Below are 26,903 nucleotides of genomic sequence, written 5' to 3'. Positions count from 1 at the left end.
GCGAGCCGCCATGAACCCCAGCAGAGAGACTCTCCCATCCTCTGGTGCACCTAGGCCCCCGTGGGGCGAGTTCCCGGCCGGGCAGGGCGAAGAGAAGGAGGCTGGCAGGACAGTCACTACCACTTTATTAGGACACAGATGACAAGCCACATGAGTTTTAAAGTGCATATAAAGCAGGGGCAGCAGAGCACAGACACAAAGCCTCTCGCTGGGCGAGGTTGGGGCAAGTCATGAGCGGGGGGCTGGTTTCACACAGACACGAGGGGGCCCAGGCACACGCCCCGGTCAGCCCCAGGGAGGGAGGGAAAATGCAGGCAGGGCAGGTCTTACGCCCAGTGTAGCTGCTAGTAACAGCTCGAGAGCAGGACCAAACTGGGGCCAGGAGAAAGGCTGGAGAGCCTGGTACCCCGGCCTTCCTGCCCCCGGGGCACAGAGCCACAGTGCTCAGGCAGCTGGCCAGGGGCTATGCTGACAGCAGCCCCCCTGTCTAATCCCATGGCATTGGCCAGCAAACGGTGTCAGGCCTCCAGCCCCACTCACCTGCCCCCAGGGCCTGAGCTGGGCTGACAGGCCGATCCCGGCCATGCCCTGGGCTCTCAGTTCTGAGGACACACTCACCCGTCCAATAGAAAACCCCAGTTCTGTGCAGATCTGGAGCTGAGCCGGGCTGCTGGGCCCTGCCCTCTCTCAGCCCCAGAACATCCTGGCCCTCCCCACCCAACAGCCACCCCTTGCTTTGCTTCCTGGGCTGGGACACGCCCCTGCTGTCCCAACTGAGAACCCCGCAGCCAGGGGGATGGGGAACATACGCCACTTCGGCTGGCAGGTGTCCTCAAACCCAGAGCTGCCCCTGGCCCGGCCTCTTGGCGAGCAGGGGGATTAAAGTGCTCACTTGATTGCTGTGCATGGAGTGCAGAGTGCAGAGCCCAGCCCTGCGCTCCAGGCCAGGAACCAGCGACAGAGCTTGCCCCTCGGGGCTGCCCTGCCAGGACAGGGCCTGGGGCGACCAAGCTGCCCGCGGCCACAGCAGCGCACCGACAGCAGGAAAACCGCAGCCCGAGAGGGGCTCTGTGCAAGGGCCGGGGCTCCACGGGGCTCGTAAAGTGCCTAACGGGTTCCGAGGGGTCAGCCCGTCCCAGGGAAATGGACTGGCTCGACCATGTGATGCTGGAGCATGCAGCCCAGTGCGGGGCAGGCAGAAAAACACCTGCATGCTGCGGCACGGGCTCTGTAGGCCAGCAGCTCTCTGCTCTCACCTGGGAGACCCCACGTATCCAGCCCCACTCCGCATCCACCCCCAGGCCTGCGCGGCCTGGCTGCCCCAACCCCCCTGGCTGGTGGTGTAGTGCCCAGTGGCTCAGGCCTGGCATGGCTGCAGGCTGGGGCCATTCCACAAGGAGCTGCCGACCCCTTGCTACAACGGGGAGCGGAGCAGCAGCCGCTGCGGTTGCTCAGCCCTGCGGGGACGGGGGTTAGTGTCTGAGCCGGGGCCTTCGCCTCAGCTGCACAGAACACAGCACCCCCGAGGGCTGAGAAGAGCCTGTGGGGCCCGCCCAGCAGAGCCCACCCACCTGGAGGCTCGACCCAGGAAGGGCCAAGGGTGCCTGAGCCAGGTGCAGTGGGTGGGAGCCCTTGTGGCTGGTGGCACCAGGCCCCACCCCACGCAAGAGGCAGAAATAGGCGTCGTTCCGCAGAGCCTGGCAGGTAAGAACCGGGGCTCCAGCTGGCCTCGTGGGTCCCGCCCCCTCCCACCATCGGCAATATCACCCCAGACTGACCCTTGGCTTCTCCCGGCTCCATCGCCTGCTGTATCGGCAACATGCCTGGAGCCGCGCTGCAGGGAGGCAGGGCTGATGTGCCCGTAGCCCAGCCACCAGCACGGATGGAAATCGAGAGGTAGCCGCGGAGATGCCCCCGGGTTAAACGCTCAGTCCGCTGAGGGGGGAGGGTGCGACAGGCCCTTGGCGCCACACGCTGCTGGTAGCTCAGGCAGGTTTAGAAACAGGCAGAGCGTTTCTTGGCCAGTCTTCTTCCTTCCTGTCCAACGGCCTTGGGCACTGGTCTCCCAGCCCAGGAGTGCACGGACCCCACGTAGGGCCCGCGCCCCCACCTGCATCTGGCTCCTGCTCCTCCCCTGGGCTTTGCTCCCAGGCACCTGGCTGGAAGGGAGCCCCCGTGACACACAGCGAAGGGACCAGGGGCAGGAAGGATGGATGCATGGAGCATGGCAGTGCGTAGAGGGGGCGGCAGCAAGGGATCCGCCCGGCAGGGGGGCTAGATGATATCCGTCTCCCTTTCTATACCCACGTACTTCAGGGCATCGGCCTGGCTGTACCTGCAAGACAGGGAGACGCACACAAAGTCATTTCCTTCGCAGCCTCTATCAACCGTCTCCCTCGAGCACGAATGCCCCGCTCCTTGCGCGCTGCTCCTCCCGCCCTGCTCCTCGTGCTCTGGCTCCCCTCCAGCCCCGCTCCTCCCGCCCTGCTGCTCTTGCTCCCGCTCCCCTCCGGCCCTGCTCCTCGTGCTCCTGCTCCCCTCCGGCCCCGCTCCTCCCGCCCTGCTGCTCTTGCTCCCGCTCCCCTCCGGCCCTGCTCCTCCCGCCCTGCTCCTCGTGCTCCCACTCCCCTCTGGCCTCGCTCCTCCCGCCCCGCTCCTCACTGCCCCGCGCTCCTCCCGCCCTGCTCCTCGTGCTACCGCTCCCCTCCGGCCCCGCTCCTCCCACTCCCGCTCCTCCCGGCCCTGCTCCTCATGGCTCCGTGCTCCTCCCGCCCTGCTCCTCGTGCTCTGGCTCCCCTCCAGCCCCGCTCCTCCCGCCCTGCTGCTCTTGCTCCCGCTCCTCCCGCCCCGCTCCTCGTACTCCCGCTCCCCTCCGGCCCCGCTCCTCATGGCCCCGTGCTCCTCATGGCCCCGTGCTCCTCCCACCCTGCTCCTTGTGCTCCCGCTCCTCACGGCCCCGCGCTCCTCTGGCCCCGCTCCCTCTCCTCCCGTCCTGCTCCTCCCACTCCCCTGACCTCGCGCTCCTCCGGCCCCGCTCCTCGCTCTCCCACTCCTCGCAGCCCAGCTCACCTGTAATCAAAGAAGAGCTCCTCCCCCGCTTGGATAGCCCTCTTGGCAAAGATTCCTATCCGGTGGTCTCCGTTCACCATCACCACTACGGCAGAGGAAAGGGGTGAGGGCTAGGCTCCCACCAGGGCCCAGCGGCAGCGCCTGTCTGAGCACAGGGGGAATGGCCGAGGGGTGGTTGGCCAGCAGGCTTAGCCACTAAGCAGACCAGACAGGAGCCAACTGCAAGGCAGGGCCGGGCAACCCACCACCTGGCCCCCTCCAGAGCGCTCAGACCCAGAAGGTTCTTCCAAGAGGCTCAGGGGACCCCACGTTCCCGAGGGCTGCAGGGCACCTCAGAGCAGCAGCCGGGGGTCCCGGCCCGGCCCCGGTGCGCTCACCTTTGGCGTAGCAGTTGGGGTTCACCGAGTGGTTGGCAAAGCGGATTTTGTTTCCTTTGCGGGTGGCATCAACCACGAAATCTGTTAGGAAAGGAAGCCACAGAACGGTGAGTCTTGTGAGATACCCCTCCCCCCCGCCCCAACGCCAGAGCTTGGCTACATGTCACCCCCTCCCAGTCCCCCCACCCCTTCCCCAAGCTGCTTGAGCAGATACCCCTGCCCCAGAGCCAGACCAGCCAGCGCCCATGGCCTCCGCACTCAACTGGCCTCCTCACTCTTCAGAGCTGGGCACACAAAAACCTCCAGGGCTCCAGCAGGCCTTTGCCATAAAGAACTTATTCCTTATGAGCAGAAGCCGACTGGGGCCAAAGCCCCCAGCTCACCTGAAAGCCTGTCACGGACTCACGTCCCTTGGCTGCATCTCCACAGAGCCTCCGGGCATTCGCTGGCCGTTCCTACAGCCCGGAGCTGAGCCGTGAGCCCGGGACACGAATCCCTCAGGCCCCGGCTGTGCTCCAGCCCCAGCCTGGGGCTCGCAGCGTTGCCTTTTTAGATTTGAATTCCGAGCCCCGGTGCTGCCAAGTGCCAGGCGGTTCCAGGGAGCTCGGACAGCGGCAGCACAAAGCGGCCTGGCCCAGGACTGCGGAGACAGGCATCCAGGAGCTGCGGCAATGGGAGGAGATCCCAGGCCACCCCAAAAGCACAGCGCCTGGACCCAGCCGGCGTCAAGCCTGGGAGATTCCTCCAGGCGCTGCTGCTGCCGGCTCCTCCCTCCCCACAGCCGGGCACTGCCCTCGTGGGGCACCGCAGCGAGTGGCGCTAAGGAAGCCCAGGCCCCGACCAGACGTTACCATTGTTGAGGTTGAAAAGGAAGCTGGACATGTACTTGTCATAGACCTTCCCCCGCCGGTCGGCCTCGTCCTGAGAAATAAGCTGGGAAACGGGCAGGAGTTAGGTTGTGTCCTGCAGGGACGGGGCTCTCTCCACACCAGGAAACAGCCCCCCCTCTCTAGCACAGAGGTGCTGGCCGAGCAAAGGCCAACGTGCTTATTAATGGAAGCCTCCCTCACGGTTGCGCACCTGTGAGGGTGGGGAAAAGCTGGAAAAATCCTTGTTAGCGATTAACTACGTGCCACGTGAGCATAAGAACGGCCACGCTGGGTCAGACCAAAGGTCCATCTAGCCCAGTGTCCTGTCTGCCCACAGTGGCCAGTGCCAGATGCCCCAGAGGGAGGGAACAGAACAGGGAATCCTCAAGCAATCCCTCTCCTGTCACCCATTCCCAGCCTCTGACAGAGGCCAGGGACACCATTCCTACCCATCCTGGCTAACAGCCATTGATGGACCTAACCTCTATGAACGTATCTAGTTCTTTTTTGAACCCTGTTAAAGTCCTGGTCTTCACAACCTCCTCTGGCAAGGAGTTCCACAGGTTGACGGTGCGCTGTGTGAAGAAAATCTTCCTTGTGTTTGTTTTAAAGCTGCTACTTATTCATTTCATTTGGTGACTCCTAGTTCTTGTGGGACCAAGTAAATAACTTTTCCTTATTCACTTTTTCCACGCCCATCGTGATTTTATAGACCTCTAGCATACCCCCCTCCCCTTTCTAAGCCAAAAAATCCCAGACCCATTCATCTCTCCTCATACGGCAGCCGTTCCAAACCCCTCATTTTCTGAACTGTGCACCCCAAGCTCCAGGGCAGGGTCTGCTCGTTAACCGGTGCCATGAAACGCAACAGTAGCTGGGTGTGTCAGCGTCACCCCGGACCCTGCGGAGACAGGCCGAGATGGCTTTACAGCAGCACCAACCTCACCGCAATATTCAGAGATAAATTCGTTCTTCTGCACAGATTCCTTGATGAACGTGCCCCACCCGGCGACATCCGACGGAGCCAGCAGCAAGTGCTAGAGAGCAAGAGATTTCGGCTGAGTCTGTAGCGCGACTGCCCAGCAGCGTGTGCAGGAAAAGAAACCTTCACCCCCCCCCCCCCAACATCATGCAGACAAGCCCTGGAGCCCCCCAGGGAGTGGACTCCCCTGCCCCTTCGTGCCCTGCTGCTATCACTGTTGTGTCCTGGATCTTTGACCAGGATTAGGCCCCCATCACGCCAGGCCCTACATGCCCAAGTCTTGTGAGGATGGAAGGGCGGCTACGAGCCATTACTGTGATGTGTAGCCCCCGGCGCCTTACACCCACTTCCCTTGTTGATTCATTACTTCTGTTGAACCCTGTCATGATCATAAGGGTTAGCCAGCAGCCTGGGGACTAAGGGGTTAACAATGTCCCTTACCTAGCCAGGTGGAGTGGCCAATAGGAATGTAGGCAGGAATTTCAAACTGGGACAAAGGAATTTGGGTTTTTCCCTTTTTTGCCCTGAGGAGTTCTCTCTAGCTATTGAGGGGGACAGACACTATGTCTCCCTCCAAGAAAAGACTTTTTCTTCACTTTCTGTAAGTAGGGAAAAGTTTAGATAAATCCGTTAGGTTTTATTGTTTTATGGTTTGGGTATGAGATCTGCTGTCTGCACTTTTTAAAAAATGTTTTGGCTTTCCTTTTAACTAAGTTCTAGGCCCATGAAGTTACTCCATGGCTGTGTCTAGACTGGCCACTTTTTCCGGAAAAGTGGCTGCTTTTCCGGAAAAACTTGCCAGCTGTCTACACTGGCCGCTTGAATTTCCGCAAAAGCACTGACGATCTCATGTAAGATTGTCAGTGCTTTTGCGGAAATACTATGCTGCTCCCGTTCGGGCAAAAGTCCTTTTGCGCAAAAGGGCCAGTGTAGACAGCTCAGATTTGTTTTCCGCAAAAAAGCCCCGATCGCAAAAATGGCGATCGGGGCTTTTTTGCGGAAAAGCGCGTCTAGATTGGCCACGGACGCTTTTCCGTAAAAAGTGCTTTTGCGGAAAAGCGTCCGTGCCAATCTAGACGCTCTTTTCCGAAAAAGCTTTTAACGGAAAACTTTTCCGTTAAAAGCATTTCCGGAAAATCCTGCCAGTCTAGACGTAGCCCATGAGTGTATTATTTTGTTCCTTTTCCATCTAATCGTTATGCTTGCAACAGGAATAGTGTGGTGACAATAAAAGTTTTCTCTTTTCCTTTTATTAACCTGGTATTGGTTAATGGGGGTGTCCTGTTTTTTACTTTAGGGGTGAGATTTTCCCAAATGCTCTCTCCCCTGGTTTCTTCATTAATTTGGGTGGTGGCAACAGAGATTCTATCCCCAAAATCTAGGGTTTTTAAGATTTTTGGGGAAAGCTTTATACTGAAGCCTGGTAGATAAGGTTTTGGGGTACACTTGCTGGCCCCCACGTCTGCATTTATTGTGCCAGAGTGGGAAAGGAGCCATGACAAACCCGGATGTGTTTTCTACGGCTCTGACGCCTTCCCGAGTTCTGCCCCGTCCCGTGCTTAGCCTCAGTTGGGCTTCCAGGCCCCGGGGGCTCTGCTAACCCTGGCCGTTCCTTGATTCCCAGTTCAAACCCCGCCTCTGAATTTGAAAACCCTTCAGGAGCCTGGGGAACAGGCCTGCCCCGCCCCCGCCCTCAGCTTCCCTTCGGGTCATGCCCAGTTGGGAGTGAGCAGCAGGGCTGGGGTTTCTCCAGCCGCGCTGCCCTGGGGTAGGGGCGCAGCCAGTACCTTCTTGAGGCCCCGTTGGATGCTGCAGTTCTTGCAGGAGACCACCTTGCAGTCCCAGTGCTCCGCCGCCCCGCAGGTGAGGCACAGGTCCGGGTCGCACTCCCGCACGGCCAGGTAGCACGGACACTGCTTGGTGTTGCACTGGGTCTTACAGCGGCAGCCAGGGAAGCGGTTCTGACCTGCAGCGAGATGCCCGTATTACACCGGTCAGGCTGGGGGATCCCGGCTGGCCTCCATCTCCAGGACTCTGTCCCGGGACATGCCCTGGGCCTGGGGCGGGAGGGGGCCCTCTGCCATCCCTGCATTGCCTATTAGGCCTGACAAACCCACCCCACCTAACCTAGTCCTTTCCCAGCTGCCGTCAAAGGATGCGGGAGAGACATTCACATAGAACCACAGAACCCTAAACTGGAAGGGCCCTCGGGAGGTCGAGTCCAGTCCCCTGCCCTCCCGGCAGGACCACGCATGGTCTAGATCAGAGCTACTCCACACGAGGCCCACAGGCCACGTGGGCCCATGGCCCGTCTGTTTGTGGCCCTTGGCGCGGTTTGGGCTGATACGTGTTTTAACTCCAACCCGCAGGACAGATTTACACGAGGGCCCGATCTTCCCACGCTCCCCACGAGTCTCTGAACCCCTGTTTTGTGCCTAACCGCACCCCGGGGTTTTCCTGTAAGGCCAGCTCAGGGCTGCGGCACCTAGGCAAGCGCAGCCACCTAGCCTCTCCCCTGGGGACGAGGGAACCTGGTAATCCCTGGCAGGTATGTTTCGGAGGGTCTGGGGGGCTGGGTGCATCACCGAGTGAGCCCGGGGATTTGCTTGGGAGGGTCGCAGAACCAATGGGTTAGAAGGGACCACCACGTGGGGGTAGGCGGGGGGGGGGGGGGTCCCCGACCATCCCACCGAGGGGGCGAGCCAGGGTTAGACAAACAGGTGAGAACCCGCAAGCGGCTCCCTGGGGCATGCTGAGAAAGTATCCCCCACGCAGAGACAGGCCAGTCAGCCTTTGCCCAAAGCTGTCCTGCCAGCACCCCCACCCGCACCCTGGGGGAACAAAGGGAAGCGGCGCTGGGGCTCGGCCACAGCAAACACATACCAGGGCTGTCAGGGGCTTCAGCCCCAAGGCCGCAGACAGCCCTGCAAAAGGGGGGGGGGGAAGAAGAGGAAGAGAACACTGCTGGCAGCAGCAGGCAGGCGTGTTCCCGACTCTGCCCTCTTCCCCCACCGCCACCCAGCGAGCAAAGCCCAGCTGAGCCCTGCAGAAAAGGGGCACATGAGCGACTGTGCAGGTGGCAGGGTGACTGGCTTTGTGCCCGGCTGCCCCAGTGGCGTCCTTACAGTCCGGGTTGCACTGGCAGAACTTTTCGCAGAAATTCTGAGTCATGATGCAGGGGCAGGAGCTGTCGCAGGGGTGGTCGGGGTGGTCGCAGGGCTGGTAATTGTACACCTGGGTGGCTGAATTATCTACAGGAAGAAAAGGGGGAAGCCATGGTTACAACCCACGCCGGGCACACACACACAGACCAGGAGTTCCTGGGCTCCGGAGCAGGAGCGCATGCCGGTTCCAATTCGGCCAGCAGGGGGCAGGCAGCGCACGGTCTGGGTAGCTCAAGCCCGTCACCGCCCCGGGCCGTGCGCCAAAACGAGAGGGCGCAGGTGGCACGGAGCCCGCCCCAGAACGCTGCTGCTGGGATGAGGCCGATAGAAAACTTCCCCAGGTGGGTGGGAATTTTAACGTGAGCCAAGCCAGGCTCGAAAGACTCGGGCTACCCAGTGCGCTGGTGCTTCTCAAACCCAGGCCATGCAAGCAGCCCTCCCCACCCCCCAGCACGGCTGGCGCCGCATGTTACCTTTCTTCAGCTGGATCTTCCTGCAGTGAGCAGCCCACAGCCTGAAAGAGAAACCCAGAGACAGCCGCTGTGGGAAAGGGGCGTCTCCCTGAGGCACCCGACAGAGCGCCTGGCTCCCGGTTAGCTCAGCCACTGGAGAGGCGAGAGCCCACCGGTGCGCTAACAGTCGCCGGCTGTGGAGGGGAGGTTGTGCAGGGCATGGTCAGGCCTCGAGGAGAGAGGCACCTTGGGGCAAACTCCAAACCACCGAAGACAACAGCTCGGCAGGACAGATTAGAGGACGCCCACGAGACGCCAATTAGCAGCCAACCAGATTCAAACCCGGCCTGGAGAGGAGCGCCCGGTACTGACAGTCCCAGGCAGCTTCTGGAGCCGCTCCCCGCCTTGGCTAGCAGGGTCCATGGTACCGCAGCAGCAGCGGAGGGGCCAGTTCCCAGCACAAGCGGCTGGGAGGACGGGGCGCATGAGCAGGTGCCAGGCAGACGGGGCTGGGCCGCAACACGGGCACGTGGGGGCGCTGGCCGCGTTGGAAGCACTTGCCTGTGCTTCCTCTTCTTCTTCTGGGACGGATTCATGAGCTCGCCGGTCGGCAGCTTCATTACGAGGGCTTCTTTCACCGCAAACTGGAAGACCTACAGAGGAGTTCGGCGCGCTCAGATCGTAGCGGGGGAGCCCGAGCCGAGCCAATGGCGTTTGCAGCTGCCGCTCGCTTGGAAAGCAAACCCCTCCCTCTGGCCAGAGCCCGTGCGCAGGGCGGAGCACGACCCCTGGCGGCTGCAGCGGGACGGCAGGGAGAGCTGTGGGCAACGGGCGCCAGGCTGCAGCTGGCTGGGCTGCCAGCACCGCACCCCGCCCCACCCTGACGTGCCTAGAGGAGCTGAGCGGCGAAGCCTCGTTCTCACCAAGTCTGAGCTGGGCCCTTCTCCGGCCACGCAGGCTGCGGCTGCTCCTCGTGGCGGGTCCCACGCCCAGGTGTGAACCGGGCCCAGGCGGATGAGTGACAGCGGGAGGCGCCTACGGCTCTGGGGTCTCTATTGCTTCGGAAGGGAGATGGGAAAGTCCCAAAGGGCAGCCAAAGGGACCCAGGCTGGGAGAACACACACCAAGTGACCCTGCCGGTGTTAACAGGTGAGGGCAGCATTTCCAGAGGCCTTCAAAACCACCCGCTGCTTTCTGCACACACAAAGCCCCCTCCAGCAGGCCGGGAGGGAGCTGGCCGGCCCCCTACGCGAGGCCCTCTGAAAAGCTGGCCCCGCCCGGGAAAGAGGAGAGACGGCGGAAACCCAGGCCCAGGCCTGCAACTCCCTGGCCGCTTCTTCCTCAGGCAAAGGCTGTGGAGTGTGCAGCTGTTGGTCAGGCCGGCCCAGAGCCAAGGGGGCTGGCAGAGGCAGACTGAACAGTCACGACACACAAGCATTCGGCACCAAACCCTCAGCTCTGCAGAGAATCCGGACAGGCCAGTGGGGCAGAAGCCAGGGGCGTGGGGCTTCCCCAGGAAAAGCGAGCTGCTCTGAAGCTGCAGGCCCGCGTGGAGACGTCAGTCGGGCACAGCAAGGGGTGCGGGACGCTACCAGAGCCGAGGCAGCTGAGCCGGCATCCCCCAAGGCAGAGCCGAGGGAACAGGAGTGGCACGCCGAGGAAGCCATGCAGCCACCTGTTTTCTCACTAGGCCCCTCCAGGCGGGTTTCCGCTGGTCTCTGTGTGGCCCCCAAGACTCCCTCCCCCCGCCCAACGGCCATGCGAGGATGCCAGGCCATACCTGCTTGCAGGTTTTGGTGCCCAGCAGCCTGGCTATGGAGCAGAAGTTGTTGAAGTAGGTGCCGTGGAGCACGCGGAAGAGCGACTCCTCCGCCCCCGTCCACTCGACGGCTTCCTGCGGCGCGTCCGCCACATACAGCTGGGAGGAGGCAGGGCCGGCCTTCTGCTTGGTGGGGGTCTGACTTCGGGAGTTGGCCTCTAACAAGAGCCAGATGGCAGGAAACAGCCGTCAGGGCGGCCACCAGGACACAGGGCACCCGTGCTGGGGAGCCTGCCACTTCCTTACTCCAGCCTGGGCAATCCCTGTGCAGCTCCCGCCCAGGCCAGAACCACCCTGCGGCTCTGCCTGCGGGGGGCACAGACAGCGACCTGAGCTGTGCCCCCATCCCATGGTCCCTGCCTGCACCCCACGGCACAACTCACAGGGCAGCACCCCCCCCCCAGGGCCTCTCGGGGGACCTGACACACAGGACCAGGCAGGCCCCTGTGGATCGATCCATGCATCGAAGGGGACGCTCTCATGAGCCCGTTTGCTGCCGCTCTGGCCAAGCCAAGGAGGGGCAGGGGCTGGGCTACCCAGAGCAGCCAGAACCTGCCTTGGTGACCCTGCTGCAGCCCGGACCAACAAGGAAATGTATCCGTGGCTGCCAAGCAACCCACCCCTGCAGGGGGACGCCGCCCACGCTTTCTGCACGCTGGCCAGCCTGGCCGCCCCTTTCTTACGCTGCGGTTGGGCTCCCCAGCTGCCTGGGGTGTGTGCCAGGGCCCTGGCGGAGCCCCGAGGCCCAGAACTGCATCGCTTCGCCAGGCGGCTTGCTCTGCCAGGGCCAAGCGTGCAGGGTGGAGGGGTCGGGCTCGTGCCCTTCACCTCCTGAGCGCCCGAAAGGACTTGCAAGCCGCCAACCCGAAGCGCCCACGGCAGGGCTCGGTGGCGGTGCAGAGCCTGCGGTCACGACGGGGCTCGTTCCCCAGAGCAGGGGGCTACGGGACAGTGGCGGCCCCGAGGCACCGTTACCTGAGGAACTCGAGGCCCAGTCGTTGCTCGTGTCCCTGTCGCTGTCTCCCTCTCTGGCCTCAGCGAAGGAGGAGCCCGAGGGGTTGGAGCTGGACGTGCCGACTACGGGGTGCCTCCGGCGCCGCCTGCCTGAGCACTTGGACCGGGGATTGTGCAGCACGGCAAACTCCTTGGCTCCCTCCTGCAAACAGACAGGCGCGTGGCAGGCGACAAGCGGGCACGGAAGGCCCCGAGCTCTGCACTGCTGCAGGGGCCCTCCGCTCTGTGGGTGAAACGCCTCCGCCTGAGGGACCCACAAACCCCTGCAGCCTCCACCACAGTGGGACTCGGCCTGGCGAGCCTCTCACCCTGTAACCTGGTCCCTCTCCCCTTGCCCGTCTCCACTGCTTTGTGCTTCCACCCTTCCCCCATCTGGAGGGTCATTAATGCAGGTCTCAGGGGAGGTTCTGATTAGGCCTGGTGCTCACCAGCTCCTCTGTCTGACCCAGGAAGCTGCTGGGACGGTACAAAGGCACCAAAGGCAGGAGGGAATCCCGGAAACCTACCAGCCAGAGGAAACAGTCTGACCCGCAGGGGTCTGGCTCGATCTTGATCTCTCTGTTCTTCCGTTTGTAGACATTAGGAGTGGCATGGAAAGCTGAAACAGACAAACCTTCATCATGTCAGTGCCAGGCACCTTCCAGTCAAGAGGCTCATTCGCCCCCACAGTGGAAGAGGCAGCGGACGGCCTCGCACGCCTGGCGAACGGCACTGAAGCGCCGCGCCGACTGGCCACCATGGGCACCAACTGGGAGTCCTGCTTCCCCGGGGAACTTTGTAGCCACGTCCCCTGGCTACTCTACCGACCCACAAAGGAGACTTGATCTGCAAACAGGAAGGTGTCAGACCACAGCGAGGTGTCAGCGGAACGCGCATCAGGTCTGTGCTGGTGTAACCCACACACCTAGTGTGGTTACTGAGCAATGCAAGTGGTACCTAGACCACAGCAACGGTTAGGACCAAGAGACCTCTACAGCATGGGCTGGGAGACAGCTGACTTTTAGCTCAGAGGGTAGAGGCTCCTATACTAAGCTTCAGAGGTCCCAGGTTCAAATCCACCTGGTGGTGGTTACACTGGCGAAGAGGAAAACCATGCCTGCTGGGCAGTCACACACACCACAGGGCTAGGGCTGCCCGCCTAGTGTGGCTAGCCCGTCTGACCGGGCAGACACAGGCTAGTGGCCATTTTTACAAAGAATACAAGGATGCACCGAGGCACCTCACTGCCTCTTTGAACAAGACGTTTGGCTTTCCAGCACTTCAACGCCACACAGTGCAAAACCTCAGGAAATGCCGGGGCGCCCTCCCGGGAGAGGAATCCGGAGTGTGGGCAGCAGAATCACCCAGGGAGTTTCCAGCTGCGTCTCAACTTACGGTGCAGGAAGCAGTCGTATTTGAAGCAACGCCTGCAGAAGAGCGTATGGAAAGAATGCAGGGACTGCTCCCGCTGGACTGACTTTGCATACGGCCCATCGATGTTTGGGGTACACTGGGGGGGCAGCACATTCGGATCAGATTGTTCCGTTAGCTCCCTGTATCTGTTAAAAAAAAAAGTGCACGTGTTTACCAGCAGCAGGACACACTGCCCTATGCCACTGCGAGTAGCTGCTCAGCTCTGTGCGCTGATCAACTCAACACAACAGGACTGAGTCCAGGATGATGAAACTACCAAAGCTCGGGTTTCTCCTAGCAAGCGCCCATTAGGCTACTTTCAGTCTATTCTTCAAGTGGCACACAGTTAACCTGTGGAACTCCTTGCCAGAGGATGTGGCAAAGGGCAGGATTTTAAAAGGGTTCAAAAAAGAGCTAGATAGATTCATGGAGGTTAGGTCCATCAATGGTCATTAGCCAGAATGGGTAGGAATGGTGTCCCTAGCCTCTGTTTGCCAAAAGCTGGGAATGGGTGACGGGTGAAATTGCCTGATGATTCTCTGTTCTGTTCATTCCCCCTGGGGGCTCCTGGCATTGGCAACTGTGGAAAGACAGGATACTGGGCTACACGGACCTTTGGTCGGAGCCAGTACGGCCGCTCTTAGGTTCTTATTCCCCGGAAGTCCTTGTACAGCATTTCCCTACTCCCATAGAGACCAAGTACTGTTTGTGACAGAAACAGCAATAGCTTGAGATACCTTGGGAACCTAACTGAATTATGTGTCAGCTTCTTTGGGATGCATGAAATGAATGGCCCAGGGTTGTACATAACGCCTCCAGGGGGCTCAATAGACTTCACAGAATAATGGGCCTAACAAAAATGGGCTTTTGGAACAGTGGGACGTGGTTTTCCAGGGGAAATATATAGGGGAGGATAAATGCAAATTCCCCACCTCTGGTTATGCAAACCCCAGCCTTTGAAACTATACCCCAAGGGTGAGCCACTGCTCGCTGTTCATCTGGTACACGAGATCATGCTACAGAAAGGGAAGACTGAGGCCATGTCTTCACTCAGAGGAAGAGCAACGCTGCCACAATCAATCTTCCAGCATTCAATTTAGCACAGGGGTGGGCAATAATTTTTTGCCAGGGACCACACAGGAAAAAGGTTGCCAGATGGTTTAACCAGAAATACTGAACACGCCCCCCTGCCCAAAAAAACACTGTTGAGGAAAAAGAAATGGGAGGGGGACGGAGAGAAGACCAAAGTTGATGGGGAGGGGGAAAATAAAAGGACCCCGACAATTAATAAGAAGGGGGGGTTGGGGGACGGAAAGCATGGCCTCTTTAAGGCTTTTTTTTTTTTTGCCGGCAGCCATCTTGTTTTCTTACTCTGTGCAGGAAGAGAGCTCCAGGAACCAGGTAAGTGGGGAGGAGGTGGTCCAGGAAGGGGCCGGGGGCTGGGCCCGGTTGCTGAGCGTGTGTGTAGGGTTGCCAGGTGTCCGGTATTTTCATCTCCTGGCAGGGAAAATTAGGGCCTGGGGGAGGGGGAGCATGCGAAGCCTTCTCTGCTTTGCCCCCGCCCTCTGAGTAGTGTGTGGCTCTTCAAAGCACCACATGCTTCTGGCAAGATGGAAGGAGGCTTCACGCACTCCCCCACCCCCCAGGGCCTAATTGGCCTGGGGGCGGGGGAGCAGCAGGGCCTCTGCAGGTCAGATGCTGCCCACGGAGGCCCTTTTGCACACCCCTGATTTAGTGGGTCTAGTCAAGACTTAAGTTCCCTCTAAGCTGTGCAACTGTACAGCAATTTTCTGAGCCCCGCTCAGAGGTTCAAAGCTCCTGCGCAGGCAGGGAGCTCAGCTGACTGGCAGAGGGCGGGGCATTTGTTAGCAGCAGTTCAACAGAGCTGCCACAAGTTGAGCTGGAGAGCTCCCAGAGCAGATAAGCAGATGAGATAAGCAGGCAAGATAAGGAGGGAATGAGTAATTAATTGAGTGGCTGGGGGAGGTGGAATAGTCTGAGGGGAGTTTGGAGAGTCCCATCTGCCCAAGGAGACACAGAGAGAGAGGGAGAGAGAGAGAGGCAGAAACCCAGCAGTTTCTTCAACCTCCTGGGCTGGGAAGGGGGAGGTAAGGGGCTGACTGCATGGGGTAGGTGGGGGAAAAAAAGAGAGTGGGTGGATGCTGGCATCTGTGAAGTGAGTTGGAGGCAGGGTGCAGTTTGTTTGGGGTGTCTGGACTCACTTGCTACAGTCCTCTCTGTCTGAGTTGGAAGGAGGGGGGAAAGTAGGGTGCATGGGGGTGTTTGTGAGAGTGCGTGCCAGGAGGACATTTGCGTGATTACATTTCAAATGTTTACCTAGGCGTTAATGGCTTAAGACAAGAAAGAAAAAGATTCTTTTAACAGATTTTTTTGGAGTGCTGCAGATATCTAAGACTCTGAACGTAATGATTTCTTGTTAAATCCTATGTTACTAATTAATACACGGTAAACTGAATTGATGACCTATGCGCCACTCGGAGTACAAGGGTTTAAAAAGAAGAAACTGTATTACGTTAAGGCCAGATCTTCGCTATGTGGTCGAGTTCTGGCTCTTAGAGTCAGCAGTAGCAAGTACTAGGTGTGATGCTGGCTGTTTTGTAGGATGAAACCTTATTTGCAAGCTCACTGAAACGTGCACTTGTCTATATGTGGCCTTTGTTTGTACTGGTGGTGCACATCCACACATGGCCTCAATATTGCTGTGGCACATAAGAAATTTCAACCTGCCCAAAAGAAAATTCAAGGACAGAAAGTGGTGGAGGGAACACCGGTTAAGACCCGCTAAATCGAACTCAGAGGGTGCCCCCATCGGCAGCAGGCACTCCTGCTCCTGTGAGGAGTAAGGGAAACCAACAGGAGCGTTTGTTCCCATCAGCCTCCTGCTGTGGCGATGGCAGGGAAACTTACATCAAGGTCCATCGATTCCAGCTAGATAATTAACGTAGCTGGCGTTGCGCATCTTGATTCAACCTTCTCCTTTAGCGTAGGCCTGGCCTGAGATATTCATAGAATCCCAGGGCTGGAAGAGACCTCAGGAGTCATCAAGTTCAGCCCCCTGCCTATGGCAGGACCAATCCAAACTAGATCAACCCAGCCAGGGCTTTGTCAAGCCAAGACTTAAACACCTCTAGGGACGGGGATTCCACCCCCTCCCCAGGGAACCCATCCCAGTGCTTCCCCACTCTCCTTGGGAAATAGCTTTTTCTAACATCCAACCTAGATCTCCCCCACTGTAACTTGAGCCCATTGCTCCTCATTCTGTCATCTGCCACCGCTGAGAACAGTCCAAGAACAGATCCTTGGGGCACTCCGCTAGAAACTGACTGCCAACCTGACATCGAGCCGTTGATCACTACCTGTTGGGCCCGACAGTCTAGCCAGCTTTCTATCCATCTTGCAGTCCATTTATCCGATCCATACTCCTTTAACTTGCTGGCAAGAATATCGTGGGAGACCGTATCAAAATCCTTGCTAAAGTCAAGGTATACCACATATTCATACTTCTTCTGATTTGGAATTTGGGACTTGTGACCCTGGGGGAAACCCAGCTATGGGTCTTGAAGGACTATCGCCCACAAAAACTCCAGGCTGGAGCTGGCTTGACCTCTGGTAAGGGTTTGCTCATGGCTAGGTTCTTTGATTGTTTTTAGCACATCTTCTCTGTAATGCTTTCACCTGAAGAACAAATGTGCTTACTTAGAGCGTGGGGACGTGTAACCGCAGCTATTGCCTCCAGAGAGAAAGCTAAGCACAGTGCTTGGCCTTTAAGGCAGTCTGGCTTACTGGGGAGGATTTCCTAGCATAGGAAGGGCCCTGTGCAGCCTGGAAAAACCCATCAGGAGGAGGAAAGAGACAGGAGAGGTGACAGCCGAGGAGCTGGGAGCCCTAGAAGGACCACCGGGGGTGGGTGACGGCACCGGTGCAGTTTCCCTGAACTCTGAACAAGGTCTACTGCACTTGTTCGACTAGCACACTATAATGTGTGGAAGTAGCGTTGTTAGACGCTGGAATTGGTTCTGCACGATTTAAGCAGGCACTCCTCCTACCGCTCTTTCATGTCGTCTGCGAAGCCGTTGTCAGGAAACATTGAGGAAATAGCAGTGAAGATCATGTCGTTTGGGAACTGCTTCTTGGAACACTTTTTGCTGCCTAAACCAAAATGACAGAAGATTCCTGAGTTTAGCAAGACTCAAAAGCGCCTTTCCCTCTAACGGCTCCATAAGGGCTCGCGTTACTCCAATGGACACTTTGGATCCCATTTTAAAAGGCAGAGAGAGCATCACAGAGGCATCCAACAGAGAACCTTTCGTTCGTCCAACAGTTCGAGTAAGGAACACACCGTTCCAGTGTGCCTACCCCTTCCAACTCCAGTCACACCAGCAAGTCTCATTGAGGATTTGAAAGGGAAAATTACTTGTTGGTGCTGCCAGAGGACTGAGGGCATGAAAATCCTTCCTCAAATGCCAGAGGGGATTTAGGGAAGCTGGACTCTGCTTGGCCTGGGGTTTTCCTCTTGGATGTTTCATAAACAGGCTAACATACCAGCGAGATGCGTTCGCTGCGACTGTCTGGTCCTTAGAGACAATACTTTGGAGTCTGCAGCTTAGAGAGAGATTCCCTGCTAAGGGCGTCACCCAGAGCCCCACATACAGCAATCCGAGACGATAAAACCCCTAAATCTTCCTGAGATTACACAGGAAAATCCCATTGTTTTAGCATCCTCCCCTGACATACTATGGGAGGGATAGCTCAGTGGTTTGAGCATTGGCCTGCTAAACCCAGGGTTGAGAGTTCATTTCTTGCAGAGGCCATTTAGGGATTTGGGGCAAAAATTTGTCAGGGATGGTACTCGGTCCTGCTGTGAAGGCAGGGGACTGGACTCGATGACCTTTCAAGGTCCCTTCCAGTTCTAGGAGATAGGCAATCTCCATTAACTTATTTAATTTATTTTATGGCAACCCATTCCAAGGAAATACTCGAGCTAGCATGACAGATGGTGCAAGGACATACTGCAGATTTTTAAGGCTATATTTCCACTGCAACGCTATATCGGGATACCGGAGTATCCCGAAATAGCTGCCCCATGTCTTTCACAGCAAGCCTGTTATTTCGGGCTCACTAGTCTCCACAAGGAGTAAGGGACATTTCGGAATAGCGGGCTATTTTGTAATGCGGCGCTGTGCAGACCGCGCCAAATTACACAATTAGGTATTTTGAAATAACATCGAAATGAGAAACGCAATTTGCGCAGCTCACACTGAGCATCTTATTTTGAATACCCAGCACTACCCTGAGTAGCCATCACCACAAGGAGTGCTGAAGGGCAGAGGGATTGCTGCGGAGGATGGAGCCTGCCACACACCGTCCCAGCTTCTGCTGCCAAACCCACCTTCCATTGTGATTCGCTTTCTTTTTCTTGTGAGCGGCAACTCCTCCTTCCCATCTTCCTGTTTACCCTCCGAATCGTTGAATCCTTCCTCTTCCTCGTCCGAATACTGATTCAGCGCCTCAACGAGCTCCAGGAACACGGCATCGCTGATATGGACCGAGCCTGTAATCATCTCTGAAACACAGCAAGACCAGCCGCTGCATGGGCAGGCTGCAGCCTTCCAGTGGGCCACAGGACAGACCGCGTTGGGAGGAGCAGCTGCCTTTTCAGACTAGACCTGGCAAAGGCAGGGCGTGTTTGGGGACGTGGGGGAGAAGCCAACTGTGCATCTGTGAATCTCACCTGGCAGCCAACACACGGAACAACAGAGCCAGCCCCTCTTCCCAGCTGAGCAGTAACTGCTAGAGACAGACACTCACTAATTAAGCCATGTGGGGCATGGGGCGGAAGCCGGCTTTTCAGTGTTTCCTACCTCCAGGCAGGGCTAGGCAGCTCTGTGGGAAAATACTCGGGTGTGATCAGGTGGCTGCCCTGCACTGGAATGAAAAAGGTTAAAACAGCCCTGGGAAAGGGCTGAGGCTGGGAGCCAATTGGGAGAGGGCTTGTGGCAGCCAATCAGAACCCAGCAGGGCTGTATAAAAAGATGGCTGGCCAGGAGGAGCTCACTCTTGCTCTGGTTCTGGTGGAAGAGGGACCTAGCCACTTGCTCACCTAGGGTATGTCTAGACTACATGCTCTGCCGACAGAGACATGTAAAATAGGCTACCCTGATATAGTCAATGAAGCAGGGATTTAAATATCCCCGGCTTCATTAAAATAAAAATGGCCGCCGCGCTGTGCCGGCTCAGCTGATCGTCAGCACAGTGCATGAGTCAAGACGCAGATCGGTCGACAAGGGAAGCCTTTGTCGACCACTCCCTTATGCCTCATGAAACGAGGTTTACAGGAGTGGTCGACAAAGGCTTCCCTTGTCAACCGATCCGCATCTTGACTCGCGCGCTGTGCCGACGATCAGCTGAGCTGGCACAGCGCGGCGGCCATTTTTATTTTAATTAAGCCGGGGATATTTAAATCCCTGCTTCATTGACTATGTCAGGTAGCCTATTTTACATGCCTCTGTCAGCAGAGGCATGTAGTCTAGACTTACCCCAACACTAGGAGTGAGCCAGGGGAGCTCAGGTCTGAATTAACCTCAGGCTGAGGTCCAGTGACAGGGGCCCAGGGCAGTATTAGGGCTGCAGAGGAGCAGCCATGGCAGGAGAAAGCAGCAGGTCCACCCCCCTTGCCAATGAGTGGCCATTTCTGACAGCAGTTTGCCCCTGAGGCAGGGGCTAGATGCCGACTGGCAGTGGGGTCTAGGTGCTTGGGGTTCCCTGGGAGGGGAAGACCCCAGAGTGTGGGGCACTGCCATGGAGCAGCACCGTGAGGGAAAGGCACCGTGGTCAGGGAGGGACGCAGGTCCCGCCCAGGGGTGGAGAATGGACAAAACAGGTAACAGTGGGCGAGACGCTGCCAGGAGAGGGCGTGCTGAGGCTGGACAGCGCTAGTTCCTGGAGTAGCCAGCAGGAGGCACCACAGCAGTGAGTCAGGAACACCTTACAGCAGGCTCTTCACTGGACTCAAGTCTTGGCTCAGGTCCCAAGTGAAATGAATTCGCTGGGCTCCCCCGCCTTTAATGGAGACCTGTCACATTTCGACACGTGGCAGCGCTGCTCAGGAGAGGCCCTGCATGAGGCATGGGAGGTTGGCGCGGCGGGGGCAGGGGGACAGGGTCGACCAGCAACGGCGCGCTTGCGTTACATGCTCCCTGTCTAGAGGCCCCTCAGCAGCGGATGGTCCTTACTACTGCTCTTTGGCTCCTCAGCCACCCTGACCGTGCCCCCAGCCTGCAAGCTGAGTGGGAACCAGAGAGCACCCCTGGACTCGGGTTACCTTCCTCGCCATGGACTTTCCCGTCGTAGTTATTAATCAGCTCTTCAATGAAGGTTTCATCTTCCTCCTTCACCTCGTCTCCCATGTACGGGATATTGCACAGCACGGTCTCATCCTCCACCTGCAAACAGGGCAGGCAGCTAGTGCTCACTGACAGCCAGCCAGAGGACCCCACGCCTTCTCATTCACCCACGGTCCTGCAAAGATACCCACTGCTCCCCTGCCCCACCGCAAGGGACTCTGCTTGTAACCCACAATAGCAGGGCTGTGTCTCCAGGGCCTAGAGACAGTCAGAGATGCAGGAGAAAGTCAAGCAAGGGGTCAAATATCAGGGTGTTGGTGAGCAGGACAGAACTGGGTTGGCACAGGACAGAACTGGGTTGGCATAGGACAGAACTGGGTTGGCACAGGACAGAACTGGGTTGGCACACCATACGGAAACTCCTCAAACTCAGAAAAAAGAAGTGCTTTTTCCACTCAATGCACAGTCAACCTGTGGAACTCCTTGCCAGAGGATGTGGTGAAGACTAGGATTTTAACAGGCTTCAACAAAGAGCTAGATAGATTCAGGGAGGTTAGGTCCATCAATGGCTATTAGCCAGGATGTAGGAATGGTGTCCCTGGCCTCTGTTTGTCTGGAAATGGATGACAGGAGAGGGATCACATGAGGATTACCTGTTGTGTTCCCTCCCTCTGGGACACCTGGTATTGGCCACTGTTGGCAGACAGGATATTGGGCTGGATGGACCTTTGGTCTGACCCAGTCTGGCCGTTCTTATCCATAGCACACCAGAGGACAAAGGCACTCAGAAAAATCCAGTGCTACACTCAGGTTTTGGACTTTCTGGTGTCACTCCGTTCTGCGACAGCTGCTTCCCACTGGCCTTAGGGAGTTACTGAAGCAGGCAAGTCTGATATCTTCACTCTTGCACCAAGCAAATGGCAAAGAGGGAGCAGTTTAGCTCCAGATTGACCTTTGGCTCTCAACCAAGCAGGCAGGAAGGTCCCAGTATCAATGCTGCACCAGAAAGTGTATTGCAATCTCTCTGCACCATCCTGTTCCCTCAGCAGCAAGGCCAGGGGGGAGGGGTCAGGCACAAAGCTGCCTAATTTCACTGTGGAATAGTTCGTTTTTAAAAAACAAACAATTCCACAGTTCAGCAACAAGTCGACACCTAGAGTCAGGCACTGAATCCTGCAAGGCACAGTCAGGCTTGGCCAGCCCTGGGGATTTAAGGAGCAGGAGCCGGCGAGCCAGCTCTATCAGGGACCCAGCATAACACGAGATGAAAACGTTTCCTTCCACATTTCGGGAGCAGCAGGAGACGCAAAGGGAGCAAGCTAAGGCTGTAACTGCAGCCTTCGGCACGTAGGGATGACACATTATTCGGTTCACATCACAAGGCGCTCTCACATACCATGAAATTCTGTTGAAGCGGGGACCAGGAATACATAATAGGCACCAACGCTACTGTATTTAGGGACCTCATGAAGACGGTCTGGTTTGGAAATCCAGGAAAATTGCTCTCGATGGTACACTGGAGAACAAGCAAACACAGGAACAGTAAGAGAGATTTGGAACGGGTGCTATATGAGGAGAGATTAAAAAGACTGGGACTTTTCAGCTTAGAAAAGAGGAGACTAAAGGGGGATATGATAGACATCTATAAATCATGACTGGTGTGGAAAAAATGAATAAAGAAAAGTTATTTACTTGTTCCCATAACATAAGAACTAGGGGTCACCAAATGAAATTAATAGGCAGCAGGTTTAAAACAAACCAAAGGAAGATTTTCTTCATGCAGCACACAGTCAACCTGTGGAACTCCTTGCTAGATGATATTGTGAAGGCCAGGACTTTAACAGGGCTCAAAACAGAACTAGATACATTCATGGTGGTTAGGTCCATCCATACTTAGTAGCCAGGATGGAGTAGGGAGGGTGTCCCTAGCCTCTGTTTGTCAGAGGCTGGTAATGGGTGTCAGAAGTGGGATCACTTGACAATTCCCTGTTCTGTTCATTCCTTCTGGGGTACCTGGTGTTGGCCATTGTTGGAAGACAGGACACTGGGCTAGATGGACCTTTGGTCTGACCCAGTGTGGTTATGACGTTCTAAATGGCATCCCAGACAGTGACTGCCTGACGGGAACATCGACTTTGATCCTGTCTCCTAGGTACGGCTACTGATCTGCTGAGCTTCCCAGTCACTCACATTCCTCCTCTCTAGACATTAGCTGCAGTGTTTTCTTTTTGCCCCCCACTGCTGCAGCCTGGGGGTGGAGTACGTGGCAGGGTAAGAGAAAGGCACAGCCCTCTGCAGCCTTCCCTGCAAAGCCCTGGCTTGTAATCAGCTCATGTAGCTGCCCTGCCATTTCCTCCTCATTCCCCTGTACCTGTTTCAGGAACGGGTGCCCGGTGCCTGGCTTCGTAAGCGGGACCGGCTGAACCCGAAGGTTCTTCCACTCTTCATTCAGAATTTGAGTTTTTTCTTGAACCTTGGCGAAATTGGTCACAAACAGAGCCTGGAATGAGAGAGAAAAGTGCTCACACTCCTCAAAGCAAGTTTAGACGCAGGGCACTGAAATCCCTGCTGGGAATGTGTGACACTCAGCAGGCTGCAGAGTCAACCCAGGTGCCACTTTCAGCAAAGGCGAGGAAGGGTATTGTTCCTATTTTACAGACATGGAACTGAGATTCAGGAGGACTGGCCCAAGGTCACTGGGAAAGTCTGTGGCAGAGTAGAGACCTGAACCTAGACGCTCCAGTGCCAGACTAGTGCCCAGAACACTGGACACAAGGAACACCAGAGAAAGGTTATTTGTGTCCTTGAAGTGCTGCTGTAGCCCACTCCAGCAGGGAGAGAGTTACAGGCAAGCCAGAGGAGGCTTGCATGACCCTGGCCAATTAGGGCAGGGAGCATTCAGCCAATCAGGGCCAGACTGGGCCCTATAAAAGACTGCAAGGACGAGAGGAGCTCACTCTAGATTCAGCTGTAAAGCAAAAGGGACCTGACTACCTGGGATGCTAGAGAGGATGCTTGAGACAGAGAAGTGCTGGGGAAAGGCAGGCAGAGCTGGGGAGCTCTGGCCTGACCCAACGCCCAGGCTGCAGGCTTGATACCAGGGATGAAGGGTACCAGGGCTGCAGGGAGGCAACCAGAGCAGGAGGAGGCAGTAGGATCCTATCCCCTTGCCAATAATTAGTGGTCATTTCAGACTGCAGTTTGCCCTAAGGCAGGGGATAGCTGATGACTGGCAGTAGGTCACTCAGGCAAGGTAGGTTCCCTGGGAGGGGACGACCCCAGAGTGCAGGGCAGTACCCTGAGGGAAGGGCACCATGGGCCAGAAGGGACATGGGGCCTGAAATAGCACAGAAAACAGGTAACTGAGGGCAAAGACACCAGTCAACAGGGGGTGCTCTAGCGGCAGAAGAGCTAATTCCCAATGAGACCAGCAGGAGGCGCTGCGTCAGAGAGTCAACTCCTCTATAGCCCCATGCAGACAGTAATCACAATCTAGTCTAACAGCAGTGTGATCAGTTAGAGGAAAACTTCCACAGGGCCCAGTCCTACGGCTCTTCTCTGAACCCTCTCCAATTTTTCCAACATACTTCATGAATTACAGACACCAGAACTGGACACAGTGTTCCAGCAGCCATCACAACAGTGCCAGAAACAGATAATCTTCCTACTGCTACTTGATATTTTCCTGCTTATACATACGGGGATTGGTCCCAGAGAAGGCATCTACCTTCGCTCCCATGTTTGCCTGAAACCTCTTGAGTTGCCGAAGACGCATGTATTCAGACTTGACTTTCCTTTTCCAGTAAATAATGCACTTAGATGTTGGAGGAGTTGGGATTTCCATTTTCCTGAAAAAACAAACAGCACCCACACTTTGCAAACACAAGGAGCTTCCTAACGAAAACCATGTGCTGGGATTCTCAATGCATCACCAAAGGATCTGGCAAAAAAGGGAACTGCATGCGCAGGCTACATTGGTTCTGTTTGTTTAAGGAATAATTAAAGTGCAAACAGTACGTAAAAGAGGCACAGAAAGTTCTTAGAGCCAAGAGGACACTGTGTGTTCAGGACAGAGCATTCATTATGCAGGGGCCTCACTTATCTGTGCCCCTAGGATAGCTGGTCCCAAAAGCACGAACCTGGGTGATCTCCTTTCGCCTAAATATTCTGAACAGCTCCTCTGTTTCATTGCCCGGGACAGTAAAACTCAAGGCAATGTTGACATTGACTTCATTATACACAGACCGGGATCACATCTTGTGCCTCCAAATGACACTCCTTAGGTAAGCTGGGTCTCCTCCCTTCCCCAGCCAGCATTTTCCTCACAGCATTTTCCTCACAGAGTAAGCCAGGAGTGCGTAGCAGAGGGTTGTTCATTAAAGACCCCAAACATTCTCTGAAGTAGCACAAGTCAAAACCAAGAGCCAATTGCGCACACCAAGAGGCAGCTCTGGGGCTGTGCCCAGGAACTGCAGGTTTACAAAACATACTTTTGCAGCGTTAAATCCCCTTCAAGTTCACACAGTGCCAAGTCTGCATATTTCATTTGGATCTAGTCTAAAGGTGGGACACACCATCACAACAAGCATGTGACAGACCAGGCCACAGCACTGTGAATGACCCTGCTCTCCTATCTAATGGAAGGAGAGGTATGTCTCTCACACACAATGCAGCAACACAAAACACAGCTCTGATCTCATGCAAACTATACGTGCAAACCTGATTTAAATTCCATTTAATCATTGAACCCACATGACTGTCATTCCAGTTCATCTAAGAGCCCAGAGATACACAGGGAATCATTTCCATTGCTAGCCAAGCAGACCAGATCCCATTGTAATAATACAGAAGTCCTTGGACAATTTGGATTCTGATGCATACAAGTCATTTTCAGGATTATATGTTTGTTCTCCTTTCATCCGCTGGGATTAACTGTCCGATTTCCCCCTGGGGAATAGTTTCAAAGACATTTCTCCAGCATTCAAACAGCTCCTTTATAAGAGGTGCTGCCAATCAAATCTAAGAAACCAGACCCCCTAAAAAAAACCATGGGTAGCTTTCCCTACTGTCTAGAATTGTCTGAAGCGGTAGCAACTACAGTGGCTACATCTATACTGAACTAGCCACATTATTCTGAAAATGTAAATAATATAGTGACTACTGCTATAGCCAACTAGCCACACACAACCGGCCAAATAGCCACATCTGGCTAGTGGCACCACGGAAATAAACCTCCTGTGAGTGATGGGGTTAAAATAAACACAAACCGAGAAAGAAACAACATGTTCAAAGGTGCGTTTAGGAGTCGGCAGTAGGGGCAGCCACAAGCACAGTGTGTGGCACCGGGGAGCATCCTTTGGCTTCCGCCGGTATCCTAGCCCCGGTAAATCAGGAAGCAAAGGAACAATGCCAAAAGCACAACAGACACTTATTGCTCAGACACACACTTTTGTTACAGATTTCAAATAAAGGAAATACAACTTGTGAGGGTACCGCCCTGTTCGCTGGCATCAAAGCCATGGCACTCAGCAATCTGACCCCTGGCTCAGCAACTCCCCAATGCACAGACATCCTTTTATCCAGCACCTACCACCCTCATCTCCAACACATACCCTAAGCCTCCCATCCCCAACATCCCTGAACAAATCCCACAGATGCACCCCAAACCAATCCACCCCAGACCCAGGTGCAACTGGCCCCCAGACAAATCGGTCTGCCCCCATGCTTACTGTCTCCCAGAGACCCCACAGGCCCCTCCCCACAGGGCAATCAGCCCATATATCTGCTCTCCAGAGGTCCCTGCGCATAGCAGCCATCTCCTTAGGATGGGACCAGCCCCAGAAACCCCCCCGTACCTCTCCCCCTAATAGGGACCAGCCCCAGACCCCTTTCCCCGGGGAGGGAACCAGCCCCAGAGCCCCCCATGCCTCTCCCCCTAATAGGGACCAGCCCTGGACCTCCCAGATTCCTTCCCCCCGAAGGGAGCCAGCCCCAGGGCCCCCCAAACTCCTGCCCCCAATAGGGACCAGCCCCGGAGCCCCCCCATGCCCCTCCCCCCAATAGGGACCAGCCCCGGAGCCCCCCCATGCCCCTCCCCCCAATAGGGACCAGCCCCGGAGCCCCCCCCCATACCCCTCCCCCCAATAGGGACCAGCCCCACAGCCCCCCCATGCCCCTCCCCCCAATAGGGACCAGCCCCACAGCCCCCCCCGCGGGAGGGGACCAGCCCCACAGCCCCCTTACTCACGCCTCATCCATCGCGCTCAGGTGACCTGGAGAGGCCGCAGCAAACCCCCCCCGCTCTGCGCCTGCGCCAACCAGATGTCCCCGCCCCTTCGCCATTCGCATGCCCTGCCCACTTCCAGGAAGCTCCTCCCTCAGAGCCGCATCCGGGCTCAAAG

At 56.6% G+C, this 26,903-nt stretch overlaps 1 protein-coding gene across 4 annotated transcripts; it reads right to left on the bottom strand.

The window, feature by feature from the left end:
* Positions 1–108: 108 nt before the first annotated feature.
* EZH1 (enhancer of zeste 1 polycomb repressive complex 2 subunit) lies at positions 109–26,896 on the bottom strand. 4 transcript variants are annotated; one of them, XM_075911488.1, is made up of 20 exons: positions 26,750–26,896; positions 24,230–24,350; positions 22,874–23,002; positions 21,899–22,018; positions 20,481–20,601; positions 18,549–18,722; positions 17,206–17,308; positions 13,121–13,284; positions 12,253–12,344; positions 11,708–11,888; positions 10,694–10,890; positions 9,475–9,566; positions 8,935–8,975; positions 8,423–8,548; positions 7,085–7,263; positions 5,257–5,352; positions 4,298–4,379; positions 3,447–3,527; positions 3,070–3,154; positions 109–2,335 (listed from the first exon to the last, which is right to left on the bottom strand). In XM_075911488.1, the coding sequence occupies exons 1-20, from the start codon at positions 26,848–26,850 to the stop codon at positions 2,275–2,277; spliced, it is 2,346 nt and encodes a 781-aa protein (XP_075767603.1). In that variant the 5' UTR covers positions 26,851–26,896; the 3' UTR covers positions 109–2,274. The 4 variants fall into 4 exon arrangements, 2 of the variants coding, with proteins under 2 accessions (XP_075767603.1, XP_075767604.1); XR_012898053.1 differs by lacking the exon at positions 109–2,335 and having other exon boundaries at positions 3,096–3,154; positions 5,262–5,352; XR_012898052.1 differs by lacking the exon at positions 109–2,335 and having other exon boundaries at positions 3,140–3,154; positions 3,830–4,379.
* Between the last annotated feature and the right edge of the window lie 7 nt (positions 26,897–26,903).

This window comes from Pelodiscus sinensis, chromosome 29, assembly GCF_049634645.1.
Source record: "Pelodiscus sinensis isolate JC-2024 chromosome 29, ASM4963464v1, whole genome shotgun sequence".
NCBI lineage: Eukaryota > Metazoa > Chordata > Testudines > Trionychidae > Pelodiscus > Pelodiscus sinensis.
This window is presented reverse-complemented; position numbering and strand designations above follow the sequence as displayed.